The 16,389-nt window shown below is 35.6% G+C and overlaps 7 protein-coding genes across 13 annotated transcripts; 4 read left to right on the top strand and 3 right to left on the bottom strand.

Moving 5' to 3' along the window:
• Positions 1–1,385: 1,385 nt before the first annotated feature.
• On the bottom strand, positions 1,386–6,434 carry LOC106659782. 6 transcript variants are annotated; one of them, XM_014382485.2, is made up of 6 exons: positions 5,903–6,434; positions 4,075–4,282; positions 3,033–3,209; positions 2,509–2,769; positions 1,901–2,447; positions 1,386–1,836 (listed from the first exon to the last, which is right to left on the bottom strand). In XM_014382485.2, exons 2-6 carry the CDS (start codon positions 4,244–4,246, stop codon positions 1,551–1,553), a joined length of 1,443 nt encoding a protein of 480 aa, XP_014237971.1. In that variant the 5' UTR covers positions 4,247–4,282; positions 5,903–6,434; the 3' UTR covers positions 1,386–1,550. The 6 variants fall into 6 exon arrangements, with proteins under 6 accessions (XP_014237971.1, XP_014237962.1, XP_023316042.1 ...); XM_014382476.2 differs by having other exon boundaries at positions 5,937–6,433; XM_023460274.1 differs by lacking the exon at positions 5,903–6,434 and adding an exon at positions 5,853–5,863.
• A 643-nt stretch (positions 6,435–7,077) lies between these two features.
• LOC106659659 (meiotic nuclear division protein 1 homolog) lies at positions 7,078–9,368 on the top strand. The gene is made up of 5 exons (XM_014382340.2): positions 7,078–7,332; positions 8,458–8,701; positions 8,775–8,880; positions 8,955–9,098; positions 9,156–9,368. The coding sequence occupies exons 2-5, from the start codon at positions 8,475–8,477 to the stop codon at positions 9,291–9,293; spliced, it is 615 nt and encodes a 204-aa protein (XP_014237826.1). The 5' UTR covers positions 7,078–7,332; positions 8,458–8,474; the 3' UTR covers positions 9,294–9,368.
• On the bottom strand, positions 7,383–8,197 carry LOC106659670 (zinc finger HIT domain-containing protein 1). The gene is made up of 2 exons (XM_014382350.2): positions 8,044–8,197; positions 7,383–7,968 (listed from the first exon to the last, which is right to left on the bottom strand). The coding sequence occupies exons 1-2, from the start codon at positions 8,183–8,185 to the stop codon at positions 7,646–7,648; spliced, it is 465 nt and encodes a 154-aa protein (XP_014237836.1). The 5' UTR covers positions 8,186–8,197; the 3' UTR covers positions 7,383–7,645.
• LOC106659682 (general transcription factor IIH subunit 5) lies at positions 8,212–9,444 on the bottom strand. The gene is made up of 2 exons (XM_014382360.2): positions 9,362–9,444; positions 8,212–8,406 (listed from the first exon to the last, which is right to left on the bottom strand). Exons 1-2 carry the CDS (start codon positions 9,394–9,396, stop codon positions 8,223–8,225), a joined length of 219 nt encoding a protein of 72 aa, XP_014237846.1. The 5' UTR covers positions 9,397–9,444; the 3' UTR covers positions 8,212–8,222.
• A 711-nt stretch (positions 9,445–10,155) lies between these two features.
• Positions 10,156–10,711, top strand: LOC106650321 (SOSS complex subunit C). The gene is made up of 2 exons (XM_014368252.2): positions 10,156–10,308; positions 10,395–10,711. Exon 2 carries the CDS (start codon positions 10,400–10,402, stop codon positions 10,694–10,696), a length of 297 nt encoding a protein of 98 aa, XP_014223738.1. The 5' UTR covers positions 10,156–10,308; positions 10,395–10,399; the 3' UTR covers positions 10,697–10,711.
• On the top strand, positions 10,698–11,415 carry LOC106650291 (methyltransferase-like protein 5). The gene has a single exon (XM_014368223.1). The coding sequence runs from the start codon at positions 10,720–10,722 to the stop codon at positions 11,353–11,355; it is 636 nt and encodes a 211-aa protein (XP_014223709.1). The 5' UTR covers positions 10,698–10,719; the 3' UTR covers positions 11,356–11,415.
• A 554-nt stretch (positions 11,416–11,969) lies between these two features.
• LOC106650302 (cytochrome c-2) lies at positions 11,970–15,035 on the top strand. 2 transcript variants are annotated; one of them, XM_014368233.2, is made up of 4 exons: positions 11,970–12,075; positions 13,780–13,828; positions 14,177–14,318; positions 14,403–15,035. In XM_014368233.2, exons 2-4 carry the CDS (start codon positions 13,790–13,792, stop codon positions 14,546–14,548), a joined length of 327 nt encoding a protein of 108 aa, XP_014223719.1. In that variant the 5' UTR covers positions 11,970–12,075; positions 13,780–13,789; the 3' UTR covers positions 14,549–15,035. The 2 variants fall into 2 exon arrangements, with proteins under 2 accessions (XP_014223719.1, XP_014223726.1); XM_014368240.2 differs by lacking the exon at positions 11,970–12,075 and adding an exon at positions 12,754–12,839.
• The last annotated feature ends 1,354 nt before the right edge of the window (positions 15,036–16,389 follow it).

The following is a 16,389-nucleotide window of genomic DNA, read 5'->3' as shown; positions in this document are numbered from 1 at the left end:
AGATTATTTCCAATTGTAGTCGATTCAATTTTTACCTCTATCGCCAATCGATAAGCGGCGTGCATTGCGTGATCCTTCGCGATCATCTCTACCGATAAATGACGTCACATTTTGCAATGTATTATTTAACGTAGCTTCGACTAGTGTTGTTATTCATGTTAAAATTTACCTTTCATTGCACATTTTACAATCATTTTACTTAAGTCAATTAGTCATAAAACAGACGATACTAAATCTTAAAGATCGGTACTAATTTTGTTCTATAACTTTTAACGAATTGTATACTCTACACATGTACTATGAATTTTTTTCCAGAAGATTACCTTGTCTTGTGATAATTTCTGTTGTATTAGAGCATCTTAATACTTGTAGATTTCAGAGTTACGAAACTAATAATTATGAAAAAATTTTCCATCAAAGAAGCCAATATCGCAATTAAGAAAATTTTGAAAATTGTAATTAAAAAACTAATCAGCCTTGTTAAATACCGTGAAACTATATATTTGCTAACTAAGGTATTGATACCTACTTATTAATGAATTATATATTTTTGATATGAGTTCCATTTTTCTTTCAAAAAATCGTTATCTTTCTTTTCATAGTATCATAAAACTTGAGAAAATGAATGTCATAAAACACAATTAAATATAATATATACTTCTTTATTTCATATTGTAACGTATTATTAAGCTTCATATGTAACATAAATCTAATCAAATTTTTCATTCTATCAGATAAATATAGATATCAAATGTAATGACAAAATGAATGTATTCATACCAACAAGTGTCATATTTTTATGTTGTACTCTTTCAAAAATATATCGTCGCCCAGCGCAAAAACCGGCTTAATAAACTCGAGAGGCAAAAACATGGCTTAGTCCTATGTTAAAAAGAGAGGACTAAGCCACGTTTTTGCCTCTTGAGTTTATCAAGCCGGTTTTTGCGCTGAGGCGACGATATTACATGCTTAAAATTAAGTTCAAATGCGAACAATTTTATTTATCACATCATACTTTTATTTGAATACATTGTTTTAGTTTCAAATTCATTTTATGCTTTCTACACGGGGCTACAGATATTTATTTTGTTGCTTTCATTACAACTCAAAACTGTAGTCAATAAAAAATAGAACTTTTCATTAAAACAACCATAAAATTACTGGTTATAAATGTTTCAAGACATTTTACCGTGTAAAATGATTCAACATGTAATTGCGTAACCAGCGCAATGTTTTCAAGTTTAAAAAATATAAAATATCAGTATTATACAGTATAGACATTTCGGTAGACTCTTTATGGTCTACAAAATTATTAAAAACAAAGCAGTTGCTTGATTAATTCAAGTCTATTTCGGATGATAGTCTTACTTACTTTCTTTGAAAGCTGGTAAAAAAATGGAAAATATCCATATTATTTTTCATCAAAAATATCCAAAATTTTCTTGTATACAAATCTCACAAAAAATTGTATTTATAAATACATCATAAAAACTATCTCTGTAACAGATTAATAAATGAAAAAAGGGGGATAAATAAACAGCCATAATCGTTTACAAAAATCTCTCGAGCAGTTTGATGAGGTTTTCGATGCCTTCGAGGTAATTCGTGTCGTGTTCGCTGTCGAGAATTGGAAAGACGTGGGCAAAATCGATCATATAAACACGCACCCAGTTTTGCTTTTCCTCGCAGCTGCTGCACAGTTCGGACAGTACAGCCGCGTAATCTTCCTTCATTTCCATGAGATCATTCTCAAAATTATTTGAATACGAATGCGTACGGCATAGCTTCGGTACCTGAACTTCGGGTCGCTGTTGTGGCGACGGTACATCCATGCGGCTATGAAAATGAAGATTGAATCACTGTGTCACAATGGTGCAAAATACAAATGGAAAAATCTTACCTCAACGCCGCATCTTTTGTCTCTGGCGAGACAATTTTGTCAGGATAATTTTCGCAGTTCTGTAAGCTAATACTTCTGGTGATTCCTCTGATCCTGTCGAAGGTGCTGAGCATAGGACTCCTCGCTGGCGATCCGCTTCTCGGCGATCTCGTCAAACTACTGTGAAATCTCGTGGTCTGTTCGAGTTTGGGCGAACCAGGTATCTGGAAAGAGAACACACGAGAACTCTGTGGCGAGGGCATTGGTGCGGTTTTGCCCAGGTGATTCAACGAGCCCAGGCTTCGACCCACGGGGCTGCCGCAGAAACTTTTACCGCGAGAAATCGGCGATCGCAGTAGACTCTCTACCGGGCTGTTGTTCAGCTGACGATGGAGGTGGTGACGCAGACGTTTCGCGTCGTATACGAGCAGGAGGGACGATGAGTAGAATCGGTAGCGACGCTGGTCGCGGAATAGAGCGAGAATTTTCCAGAGTATTGATACTAGACGCAAGACTAGGTCACGACAGGGACCTCGGTCCTTATTGCCATTTAAAAATATCTCCAAAGCTGCGAATGAGGTCAAATGGTTAACAAAGAGGCTGTTAAAAAAATTATATCAGCAACATACCTTCTACGAGTGAATCTTCGTTGAGTTTTTTGCCGTAATCTTTGTCGTATTTCTGTAACTCGCCGGTGGGCAATTTATACACCTGAAAGCCAGGTATGCAGAATCCGTAGGCCTCTTTGGTCGCCGCGTACTTGCGATCTTCGGCGGCTCGTTTCTCCGGACTCGCGAGACCGTCCCACGTTCGCCGACCAATTTTTACGTCCATCACGCATGGTTCGGCCATGCCATCGGTCACATCTTCCAACTCGATGAATTTGACGGCTATAACGAAAGGCATAAGCAATTACAAATGACGTAAGATTTGAAGATGAAAATTAGCTGCAGCAAAGTTGATAACAATAGATATAAACTTTTTTAAGAATAATTCAACGGCGTAGTTTGCTATTGAGCTACAATTTACAACATGCGTCGAATGCAGCTTTGTATTTTCTTAATTGCTTTACGAGCCCGGATACATTTATCGATAAATGTGTAATAATCGAACGATGTTCAGTATAAAGAAAAGGAAAAAGAGTCAAACGAACTTTTGTCGAGGACTTTCATTTCCTTAGTTCCATAGTAGGCTGGAGCGAATCGTTTCAATTCCCCATCCGTTGGGTTTCCAGAGACCTTTAAGTTTTCATAGAACGCAATCTCTCGTTCGCCCAAGGCCGGCTTGTCGATCGGTTTGAAAACTCGCCCATTCGTGTCTTTCAGCATACCTTGAAGAAAAAACAAAATTGAAGAAAAAGAAAACAATGATTGTTTTTATTAGGTCGACTCTCGAGACTTTTTTGTTCTCGTGAGTCGGGAGAAAAAAATGCGCGGCTTATCGAATTTTCGAAGCGAGCACGTGACGATGCTCGAGTTGTAAAAAGCATTCAGTAATCAATTAGTAATTAAAAATTCGCCTCGTGCATATGTTTTTCTGAAATAGTTTCCCAATCTTGGACTCGAATGTATCGCAGGCCGATAAGAGCACTATTAAGCTATCAAGAAATTCCAGATTCCCGAAATATCGCGTTTTATTTATTTAGCGCTCCACGCGAGCACACAGCGATCACCCGATTACCTGCGATCTAGCGCTAGAAAAGTTAATTAAGTACCTAGTTATTAAGTAATTATATCCACGCGAGTAATAAGATAATGATAGACGCTAGGGAAGAATGACAGCTCGACGATGAATATATTAATGAGAGCTTTTATGATATTTTGACTTTCTTACGCAGGCACGAGCGGAAACATTTTGAGGATTGTTTGCATCTCATTACTCGCACGCGAGTCAAAGTTTTCCGCTTAATTGCTTCTAGCAGCTCTCGTGCATAAAATAGTAATAAAGCGTTGAAATATTAAAAGCGAGACAGAGCTTCGATATGATCTGTCGAAACGTCTTATAGTATTTTTGATTAATTTATAACAGCGTATAAAAGTACAGCTCATGTACAACAGCTTTACACGAGTATAATACGGTAAGAAAATCGCAGGTCTTTTACAGACCTCGGCTCTGCACGGCCTTGCTCGAAAAGTGTCGTCGATTAAAGCTTACATAAAAAAAAAGCACTGTATCGAGAGAGATCGAGTACTCACCGATTCTGTTTTTATCGAGATCGAACTTGTGGCCCGAGACCTGAGACTCGAGCAGCACCGTTCCATGAGGCAGTAATTTCCGGAAATTCGATGCGTTGATCGGTGACGATTTTTTGGGGCTGACTTCATCGTCGAACTGCAGTTGCTCTTCATCACCCATGGGACTAGTCATTTTGTCTGCTCGTCTTTTGCTTTTGAATTTTTCAACCTGCGCATCAAAGAAACATAAATGAAGTTATGAAGCGGAGCTTTTGCAGACTGTAGCTCTTGCGTTTGGCCAGCATCGATCTCTCTCGTATCCGTACACTCTTCAGTATGGTACTTTTTTCATCGAACTTTCACGAGAGAGATCGCTGCGGCGTTTTCGGCTTTATTCGTTTAGCGAGCTATCTTTTGCAGGAGGGAAACGGTGAATAATTAGCACTTTTTTCTTGTGTAAACTGAACTTACGGTGCACGTTTTTGCTCGATGTATCGTTGCGTCTCGCGCGCGACCTACCGAAACGAGCCGTCGAAGCGGAATAATCTAATCTGTCGTCCAAGTACATGGAAGGAGCCGAATATATACGCTTGGAGAATTTTTATCTAACTTATATTTATCTTGAGCTCGTGCTGGTATTGGTGTTCGTACGTACGCACACACGTGCGCTGCAAAACGTACACCATTTAATTAGCCTATATATACACACACCTTTTTTAAGCTGGGGCAAAAATTTTATATTAAATTTGGAGAGCGACTAGCTGTCTGACGACTCGAAGCGATGCTTCCGATTTCGCATCGAAAATCGAGTAAAAGAGCCACCAGCTCACGTGCTTCTGATTACTTATTTTTCTCGCACTGTATCTCGCGTCGCGTTCCGCTCTCGCAGCCAGTGCACTGCATCGAACTATAGCTACATCAAACGCACTCGTATAACAATACACATACGCACACACATTATCCGTCATCATCACGTAATGCGCGATTATTCCACTTTCGACAAATAATAACACGCTTATTACGTGGAATTATGACTTTGAGAAACTTACCTCCTCTCCGTGTACGAGCAATCGATCACATTTTACGCTGCGAACGCATACTGCACATACCGCAAAATCGCCACTATTTTTACGGCGCTCGATTTTTTATTATATAAAAAAGAAATAAGTATTATCGAATAGGCGATCGCGAGGCGCGAAGGCAGCTTTTGTGCAAGAAGAATTGCCAGTTATAAAAGGCGAAATATCAATCCGCGCGGAGCACCCACGCGTCGCGCCGACGTTCGCCACAGTACAAAACGCCCGAGAGCCCCGAGCGGCTCGGTAAATATTGTTAATCGTCTATAAACATATAATACATGTACGCGAATGTAATAATCAGCGCGTCTTGTTTGTTTATCTCTGCGGCGGTGCGAGCGGGAGAGGTGCCGCGCGCGACGAAATCCGAATTTAAATGGCGCGAGAGGCCGCGACGAGCCGCGCCATCTACTATACGCGACGCGCTCGACGGACAACTGACGACTTTGCACTTACATAGCTTACGCTACTATTGTGTTTGCAACGCACCACTCGATGCACGGCGTGTCAGCGCGACTGCATTCGTCGCGTGTATCATCGACAAAATTTACTATATATATACGCGACGGTGTTGCTCGACTCGCGTTGTTTTTTTCATGCGGGTACCGCCGAGCTGATTAGCGTTCATCCTTTTAATTTAATTGACAATTATCACCGAGCCTTATCGTGCTTTCGGCTTATCGTCAAAATTACGCACTCAATAACAATTGTGTACACTTTTACCTGTGTGTCTATTCGATCTGGTAAAAAATTTAAAAAATGTTATATCGTACCGAGAGAGTTGCAATTTAGCTCGCTGATATTTACCATTTGGTACACGCTAGGCCGCGGCGTATGTCTAGTGACATTGTTCGAGCTCCGAATCGACTCGTGTCCTTGCGTTGGCTCCGCACGTGCGAACTCGCATGTACTTCTCGAAATGAAATGAGCTTATAATTGTTGTACACCTATACTATGGGCACTGCAGGCAGCCGACGATTCAAAACGATGCAACTGGGCGCGCGGCGAGCGCGAGACTGCCGAGTCCCGCGTGCAACAAAGCGAGACGATGCAAATATGCTCGTATGCAGCACAACAACAACGTGCCATAAACCGACGACGCACAGGCCTTTGTGATTGTGTGTTGACGATGATAATTCGCGTGTGTACCTAGGCTGTGGCAGTGCCGGGCGCAATGCCGGGATACGACGACTGATTGAGCCGCAGCTACGATACATATAGCTATATAGCTAGTGCGACTTATGAGGCCACGCGAGAAACACCGACTGCTCGACAACTGCAGCATGACACACGCGTAGAGGCTCGAAAATATGACCTTCGCCGATGGAGTCCACTTTTTGTTCTCTCCGTTTTATGCTAAATTTATGCTTGAGCCTCAAACTCTGTAGGCACGCTTAAATGTGCGCTTACGTTTAGTGTTTACTCACGATTTATAACTCGATGATGATACGCCACTTATTTGGGCGTGCGCTGATCTCAAGTCATCTCTATCTGCTATTGTTTTACAACTGACGATATATTTTTATTTTGAGTCATGTATTGCTTTTCTTACAAGTTAAATCTCGCGTTTTGTGCTTTTTAGTCTTCAAATTAAACTGGATCGAATTTTCCCTTCGACAAAGCTACTAAAATTCTATATAATCTTTAATTTTGTCATAATATGTTCTCTTGCGAGTACAAATATTTTAGTCACTGAAAATTCAAAATATGTTTTAACAAAATTTCAGAGCCATAAAATTCATTAGTTAATTAATTATTTTTGTCTCTGCTAAATTAATTTGTTCTTAGACCTCTCTGGGAAATTAATTTGTTATTAAAACTTTTCAAATACTTATCTCGATTTTCATTAAGAAATTTCGTGTATGAAAATTGGTCACGAGATGTCGGCACTATCGAACAAATCTAGTCAAAATATTTTTCCCGCCGAATAGCAACGTGAAATTAAATAGCCCCTTAGTACAACCTCAAATTTTTTGTTTACCTTGAGTGATCCAATCAAAACTAATCGATAAAAAAATATATTATTCTCCGTTATTCGTCCACTTTTTTGATTATTTAAAAAATACATAAAATAATATAATCTTGCATCATTGTATCGTTACATATTAAAACTTGCTATTTAAACTCAGTGTAGTGTCAGAGTGCTAACCGTCACAACTCTATTTACACGTTAAAGCGCTGGAATTGAATAAAAATAATTCTCGTAAGTGATTTCATCACCCATCGATAAAATTTGAATGAAAACTACTCTTATTGGCTGTCTTGTATAATTTATTTAAAAATCGATCTAGTTTAGATACATTTTGGGTTATCTTCTTTACTTATATCCTAAAAAAATATTTATACCTAATGAAATTATTACAATTGCTTAATCTTCAAGGTTTAATTAAAAATAGTTAATACTAGAGGTAGATTATAAAATTTTTCTTTTTCAGTATTGAAACTATTGTTACATTACTCATTACATTAAGTTATTAAATCTCACTTAAATAAATTTTATTTGTAAATGTAAATATTTATGCAGTCCATTTCATGCATCTAGTGTCAAGATGACTGCCAAGACACTTCACAGAACAATATCTTGCCCCACATGGAATACATGTGTAAGGACTAGGAAAACCACAAACAGCACAAAAATGTCTATCGGGAAAAGCTGAAGGTGGTGCTTGCGCTGTTGTATAGTTAGGAACTGTACTATTATAGTTCAAATCCTCTTCCACGAGTTGAGCAAAATTTTTTCTGAACCTTTGTTTGAAATAATCTGCAGTTCTAGTTTTCCTTTTATTTCGTGTGGCATTTTTCAAGTCATCTTGAAACTTTGGAGCTTTTTTATGCATCACTAAAGCATTAAATATTATTAATAAATAATTTTTATAAATAAGTCTTTTTTAATTTTAGAAAATTGATGATTTACCTAGATCTGCATGAGGATCTTCATGAAAGTTGTCTTGTTCCAAAGCTTCCAATGCTTTTTTTTGCCTTCTTTTTCTTGCATCCTCATCAAGTATTCTTTTTTGCATAGCATCTTTAACTCTTCCTGATTCTCTGACAGCCATTTTGATGTTTTAAATTATATATTTTAATTATAAATGTTTAAAATGCTTTATCTGTGGGAAAAGAAATTTTGTCCATCAAGTCATCAATTTGTGCACGTAAAGCGTCTAAAATATCAGCTGATATAAACAAATGTGTATCATCTAAATCTTGAATTATAAATTTTTTTCCCAATGTCATAGACTCATCCAAGTGTAAAAGAAATTGCTTCATAGCTTCATCGCTGAAATGTTAAACAAAAATTTTAATATTTTTCAACTAAATTATTTTTCAGATATATAAGATTTAAAAATGTCTAAAAGAAAAAGAGTTACAGCTGATGAAAAACGCACTCGAATGCTAGGCTATTTTCATGAGAAAAAAGAGTTTTTTACTTTGAAAGAATTAGAAAGTAATTTACCAAAAGAATGTGGTATTATTCAACAAGCTGTGCAGAGTGTTTTGCAAGCTTTAGTTGATGATGGATTAGTGCATTCAGACAAAATTGGCACATCTGTATATTTCTGGTCTTTTCCTGGGTAAATTATGATACATCTATCTAATGTCACAAATTTAATCTTGCCTTATCTAATTTACTATAATGTTTCACAGAGAAAAGATACCACAACTGGAAAATCAAATAGCTGAGTGTGGAAAAAATATTATGGTGCTCGAATCCAAATTGGAACGTTTAAAATTGGAGGTTCAAAAAGAAGAGGTTAATTTTTATTAAAGTTATTTTCTAACGAACTTTTAGTAGACAAAAACATTACTGGGTAATTTCTATTTCAGAAAAATGAAGACTTTGAAAAAACAAAATTACTGATACAAGAAATAGAAGAACTAACTAGCAAAGAATCTGAATTGAAAAAACAAATCTCAAAGTTCAGTGATGCAGATCCAGAAGTTATAGCAGAGATCAATAAAAAAGCCAAGGTAAACTAATAATAATTGTATTTTTCACACAAATAGTTAACAAAAATTCTTTTGCAGTTTTTCAAAGATGCCGCAAATACATGGACAGATAATATATTCTCATTGAAAACTTGGTGTAATAATAAGTTTAATATAGAAGAATCCGCACTTAATAAACAATTTAAAATCCCTGAAGATCTTGATTACGTCGAATGAATATTAAATATTGTACAATTTCAGTCAATTTTCGCATTTCATACATGTAAACAAAATCGAAAACTCACCATTCTACTAAAATCCCTTTTAAAAGATTTACCATCGCGACGGCTACTTGTTTGTATAAATTTTTGTAGGTTATATTCTTTACCGCTTCCAAAACGCAACTTTGACGTTTGAACACGAATATCGGAATATGGGAATTATACGTTACCGTAGCGCCTCTCAGTATTCAGTGTGAGCGACCCATAAGAACTACAGAGGAATAGGTCAAAATCAGCCAAACCTTACTCCTCTAGTTCTTATGGAAATTAAGATTGAATGCATAGAGGCGCTGCGGTTTGGTACACTTCCCAATAAAACTAGAAGAGAAAGGGAAAGACAGAATAACTTGTAGCATATAAGTAGCAACTTTAGACACTAGTATTACGATAAATTTGATCGCATTTTTATGGCATGAGCATAAGAGCATACATTTTGTTGGGCCCCTTCTACATAAGCTCTTCGAAGATTAATAGAATAGAATGTATGTAAAATATTATATATACTTTCTGATTATTGTTTAATAAAAAAAATAAATTAATAATCATGATGCTCGTCAATAAAAAAAAGAAAGAATTGAACTAATTGAAAAATAAACATTTATCATAGAACTTGAGTTTTTTTTAAACAATTTTAACAATTAGAAAATTTTTTTCAAAGATTTCTCATTTTTTTTTAAACCAAAAAAATTTAATTACTTTTGAAAACTATGTGTATTAGTATTTTACTTTTTGAAACTTAATTTCACGCCGTTCAAATCGTCCGCCAATAGTTAAGTTGACTTGGCACCACCATGCAGTGTCCTGGGTCGATTAAGAAATTACAGAGCAGACGCTTGCACGTTGCGTCGCTCTTCACAAATATTCATTGCCATTCAGGCTTATGTAGAGGTATCCTATAAAACTATATAGATGTGTACTATATCGTCTATAATCTGTGGATCAGTTAACTTATTGTTATAAGGTTAAAAAAGGTATTTACTTCATTAATATTGTCAATTTTTTCATTTTTCAAATTTATTTTGTTTAACCTTTCTCTGGAATATTTTTTTTTTTCTAGTTTCAATGGCTCAAAACACTTCAAGAGATGCTCAGATTGTTCAAAATCGCAAAATTCTTCTTGGAGAAATTCATATGCAAAAACAATTGCTATTAAAACAAGGTGTAGCTCAAAGTTTAAGTCCGGCATTATCTGTAAATCCTCTACCTTCGACATCATCATTAGATACAAACGCTTCACAAAGACAAGCTTTATTAAATGCTCAAGCTAATTCTGCTGGTTACTTTATAAGTCAAGAATCTGCATTTGGAAATCTGATTTTACCAGTGTTGCCAAGATTTGATCTTCCTTCAACAAAGTAGATTAAACGAAAAATCCATCAAAAATGATCAAGATAAAGCAATTAGAACAAGAACTACAACAATTGTCAACATTTGATCAACCCAATATCCTTTTAGAACAATATGCAACATCTCCACACATTGCCTCTCGCATGTTATATGTGGCTCAAAATCAATATGAAGATATTCAGGATTGTCTTGTTGCAGACTTGGGAGCTGGTTGTGGTGTATTATCAATAGGAGCTTTAATGCTTGGAGCTGGACATGTAACTGCATTTGAAATTGATCAAAATGCTATTGATACAATTCTTGAAAATTGTGAAGATGAAGAAGTTGCAATGGATATTATTAACTGTGATGTAATTAAATTGTTGCCTGGTAGATTTGAAAAACATTTTGACACCGTAGTTATGAACCCTCCGTTTGGGACCAAACATAATGCTGGAATAGATATGAAATTTTTAGAAATTGCAGCTGCAATCAGTAACAACGCAATTTACTCTCTGCATAAAACTTCAACTCGAGCACATGTGTTGAAAAAAGGAGAACAGCTCGGTTTACATGCTAAAGTTGTAGCAGAATTAAGATATGATTTACCCAGTACATATAAGTTTCATAAAAAGAAATCAGTTGACATAGAAGTAGACTTTATACGATTTTCAACAAAGAAAGAATCTTGACTCATGAAAAAAAAGTTTTTCTAGTGTATATATGATTTATTAAATATTTTTAATATTAAATATTTTCTGTTATTTTTATTGAACTTCATTTTCAAACATGACTTCAAATTTTACTCGTCAAAAAAACGGTCACGAACTGTGACCAAATCTACAAATTATTTCTCAATTATGTAATGTTTTTATTCTAATAGATAATATAAAATATAATTAGAAATAACTGACTGATTGGAACACTTGCTATTCATTTCTATCTAGAAGTTAGAGCTTGTCCTGGAAAATTTAATAACCAATTTTTAATTCAGTGCGGAAATCGTGTTTCAGGACGCATACTGAAACCATTCATAAAGCTCTCGGTCGTAATAAACTTGAGTTTAAAAACTAAACATCCGTGTGTTTATTCGTCTTTGTGTGTCATTCTACCGTTACAGTAAGTTCAACCCTTGCACAAATAATGATCCATCTTTATCGTACACAGTAGTTCATGAAGCACCTTGACACGAGGCTTTAGCAGTTTGCACTCGATGTGCTATTGCGTACGTAGCGATGTATACAGCTATAGCGTCTGCAATGCTACGGGCGGTGGAGGGGTGAAACGTATCGACCCGCGCGCGCTCTGATCCGTTACTCGCGAGTTTTTCGAGGCTGTAGTTATTCACGGTCGTGCAACGGTCGAGTCACGTTCAGTAGTTCGTACTCGCTTCTGTAAAAGTTCCCAATAAGGTAATTAACATTTAATTTTTTTATTATTTATTAAGGTTCAGAAGGTGTCGTAGACCCATCGCGATCGCCGTTAAACGTTTCCGTCGCCTGTCATTCACGTTATCGCGATGCATTGCATTTTCATCATGTTGCGAGACTCGATGGTGTGTGTCTACGTATATAGTAGAACTGTGTATGGTTAACTCTCGCAAGCGGAAATTGTGTGCGTGTGTGACGCGTCAAGAGGGGAAGGACGACACGTGCTCTTGTTGAATCTGATCGGATTAATTTGCAAAATTCTTTAAAGATTCGTCTATCGTACTCGGTTATGTAATCGGGCAGCGTGCATAGACTACGTCTATTGGAAGAATGTCAGCGAGCGTGAATCGATGAGTTAGGTTCGAAATTTCGGTCGACATCATGGTGGGTGTGTGCATGTGCAATTTCGGCGTCGTTTGCATCAGATTGAGCAACGCAAACCTTTTTATCCCAACGTTGGGAATTGGGTGAATGACGAGCGTCGACGAGGCTCCCCGAAGATGACAACGCGTCAACGCGGCTGGGCGACATTTCTTTACACTTATATCCTTGGAAAATTCGAGATCATCGGAAGACGCGCGGCAGACGCGGGCGTTATGCCAGCATCACGAGTGCCATGTATCGAACGATGCTGCTCGTGCTCTGGCATGCTGCATTGAAGTCAGTCGTTAAAAGGACGCGACGAGGGTTCGCAGCGAATTTTGCTAGTGTCACTTATCGATACGTCAACCAGAAAAATTATCGAGGTACACGCATTTGTGCCAAAATAGGTCACAGACGACGGAAAAGTTCGTCGATTGCGCCCGATTACTGTGAATTAGCATAGGATCACGAGACAAGCCATATACCACTCGCCTCGAGCGCGATAAAGCGAGTATAATGTAATATGAGGCAGGCCAGACAGATTACACAATGGAATTTCCGGAACACCCTGTGTCGCGGGAAATTTTCTTCAAGACGATAATTTGTTAACGGTTTTTTGCCCTATCGCATTTATAATTAATCGTTTGCTATCGCTTGGGCAACAAGTAAATCATCTGTGATTGTCGCTTTCCCAATACGGAGCAATCTTTTTTTTTTTCATTCGGGCCGTCCGGGCGATGCGTTTATTTTTAAATGGACATCACAACTGACTTTCGTTATTCAATGTCTCAAGTTGTTGGTTGACAATCCAAAAACGCAAATGAATTTCAAGCAACAAATACACGCGTATGGTTGTTGGATAGACGTTAACGAAATGGGCGCGTTTTGGTATGGGCAATTTTTGTTTTATTTTTAATTGACTTTGCTGAAGTTGGAATTTGCGCGCGGCCACACTCACACATACACCCAAAGTTATTTTAGCAGGCGAAAATAATACTAATGTTGCTTCACACAGAGAAGAATAAACAATATATGCCATTTAACGATGTAGAAATGTTGGCGCTTGTGTTCTGCTGTTTCTGACGTAACGCAATAGAAATTTAGCAAGGTCAAAGTCACTTGGTTCTAGCAATATGCGCTAAACACGAGGTTATTTAATTTACTCTTAGTTTGAGAATCGTCTGCTAATACAGAGTGAATATTTTGTTTATCGATTCTGATAAATCGATAGTCGATCTCTGTAGACCGTTCTGATTGAACGAAATTTCTAAATTTATTGTTTTTCGTCTGCGATTACAATTCATGTTTTTTTAAATTTTGCAGATTTGCAGACATGGGTGTCCCAGCTGGTGATGTTGAGAAAGGAAAGAAGGTAAACATTTACATCAGTTTTTTTAATGCAATAATTTTTTTCGTTAAGTTAGATCAATATCGAAACTTTCCGAGACTCGGTTGCTATTTACTTTTGTAAGATTTTTGAAGTTTTTGATTTTTAATAGGTTAAATTTTAAATAATAAACTCAAGTGAACGTCGTTAAATTGAATTATAAAAGAAATCTCATCTTATTTTAATTTTTAAAAATAACTTTTTTAACTATTTAAAAATCAGACATTGTTGCTATTTTGCATTTATATTTTAAGATATTTGAGAACTATAATTGCATTGGAAATTTCTCTATTTTCTAATTCACTAACTAGAACCTTTTTTGATATTTTTTAGATCTTCGTTCAAAGGTGTGCGCAGTGCCACACTGTTGAAGCTGGTGGCAAACACAAGGTTGGTCCTAACTTGCATGGTCTGATTGGCAGAAAGACTGGTCAGGCTGCAGGTTATGCATACACAGATGCCAACAAAGCTAAAGGTAAGAATTTGCTCCTAAGTAATATAAACAATTACAATGTAATATAAATAATTTCAAAATTATAATTAAAAATTTAATATTCAGGCATCACATGGAATAAGGACACACTCTTTGAGTACCTTGAGAACCCAAAGAAATACATTCCTGGAACTAAGATGGTGTTTGCTGGCTTGAAGAAACCCCAAGAACGAGGAGATCTCATTGCTTATCTTGAATCTGCCACTAAGTAAATAAAGTTGAGTCTAATCTATAATGCAAGACAGCATGACTGGAAAATGAAATTAAAAATTTTAGAACAATTTTATTTAAAAATATTTCATTTCAACAGTTAATGCAACTCTTGATCAAGATTTTACTCTTCTTGTATATTTTGTGTTTTTTCTTGATGAATGGAGCACATAGTGAAAATTGTTAATAATGTTAAATAAGTAGGAATGATGTATGTTAACATAAGGCTGGATAAAAAATAGTCTTATTGTTGTCATTGGAAGTATTTCAGCGTTAATGATTCGATTATTGTTAGAGGCAGTGCCTCAAAATCAATCATGACGTATATTTTTATTGTCACATTGGTCAATTTTATTCTGGTAATTCATTCAATGTGTTCTCTGCATTGAAATACAAAATCCATTTAAAAAATTTGAACTACTTTTTTTTATAACCAGTTCCATTTTGTTCATTATAATGCTCATAAATAAACCAACAAAGGATGCTTAATTATGTCTTTTACTCAATTAACATGTTGATGTGGAATTCTAATATACCTTTAGCAAATAATTTTTAAAGTTGTATATTCCATCTAATAGATGTTCCAATGTCTTCAGGGTAGCTTCTAGAAAAAAAATTTATAAAAAATCATTATACACAAGCTTTTAATATTGGATTATAACAATTAGTATGAAGAACATAGAAACTGATGCAAAAACGTTTTAGGTAGTTACAAGCATTAATCAAACCTTGAATTTTTATGATATATGAATAAAATCTTATCAAAAATCATTAGATTCTATTCTAAAAATATAAAATTCAAAAATATATAGTTCAATCATAAATAAATTATTTAAAACGACAAGTTGAATTTCTTTAATAGGTGTAATGATGAAAAAAAGAAAAAATCAAAATTTGAACAATACACGTTTAATCATTAATAATCTGCACAATATGAACTATATCATAACTCTTTTGGAAAATTACTATTAGTTGAAAGCACTAGCTCTAAATTTTATATAAAGATAGTGAAAAAAGTAAATTAATAATGATTTACTCAGAGTATAATATAACGATAATTGTCCACGTATTGAACACATTTTTTGGGGATTAATCTTAAAGGGTAGAGTTCAAGAAAAGGTTATTTGCCAATTGAATTTGAAGTGTTGGAATTATTTGGTTTTAAGAGTTCGATTAAAATTTTATTTGATTGGCAATGAACTTATCACAAGCAATCAGTAGTAATTCAGACACAGGATTTTTTTATAAATTGAAAAGTCTCATTAATATAGATTTGTCATTATCAAAGCTGACTCATTGTGATATTCAGAAATCTGCTTTGATAATAGCTTTTAATCTGTTGCATGAAGCTCCGGAATTGTTTAATTTGTAGCACAGTAATTATGCAATTACATAAAATGCTTAAAAGTAAATTAAATTCTTCCATTCATTGAAATCAATATTTTCTTATGAAAGTACTTCATGACCACACAGATACCATGACAATTTTAAAAAGTTCAAGAATTAGTAAACATGATATTTCACAAGCAGATATTTGATATCAATGTTACATATTTCATATAGATCAATTGTTTTACCCCCCCCCATCGTTTCTATCATTAGGTAATTGTTCTCTTGTTGCCCCAAAATCGCACGGTACTTTTAAATATTGATCGACAATATTGATAGTGACCACATTTACATATCATCTACAGATAGTCTAAAATACAAATTACGAATTAAGAGGTAAAGCTAATATATCAATCCACAGAATTTATTCATTAGATTTTGGAGTAAAATGTTTCTAAAAGATATGCAGTGGAAATCGCTTGATTTGAACTTATATTCAAATCAAGCGATGTTC

The sequence above is a fragment of the Trichogramma pretiosum genome, unplaced genomic scaffold (assembly GCF_000599845.2).
Source record: "Trichogramma pretiosum strain Unisexual culture from Peru unplaced genomic scaffold, Tpre_2.0 scaffold45, whole genome shotgun sequence".
NCBI lineage: Eukaryota > Metazoa > Arthropoda > Insecta > Hymenoptera > Trichogrammatidae > Trichogramma > Trichogramma pretiosum.
The sequence above is the reverse complement of the archived record's forward strand: the minus strand, read 5'-3'. Positions and strand labels throughout refer to the sequence as shown.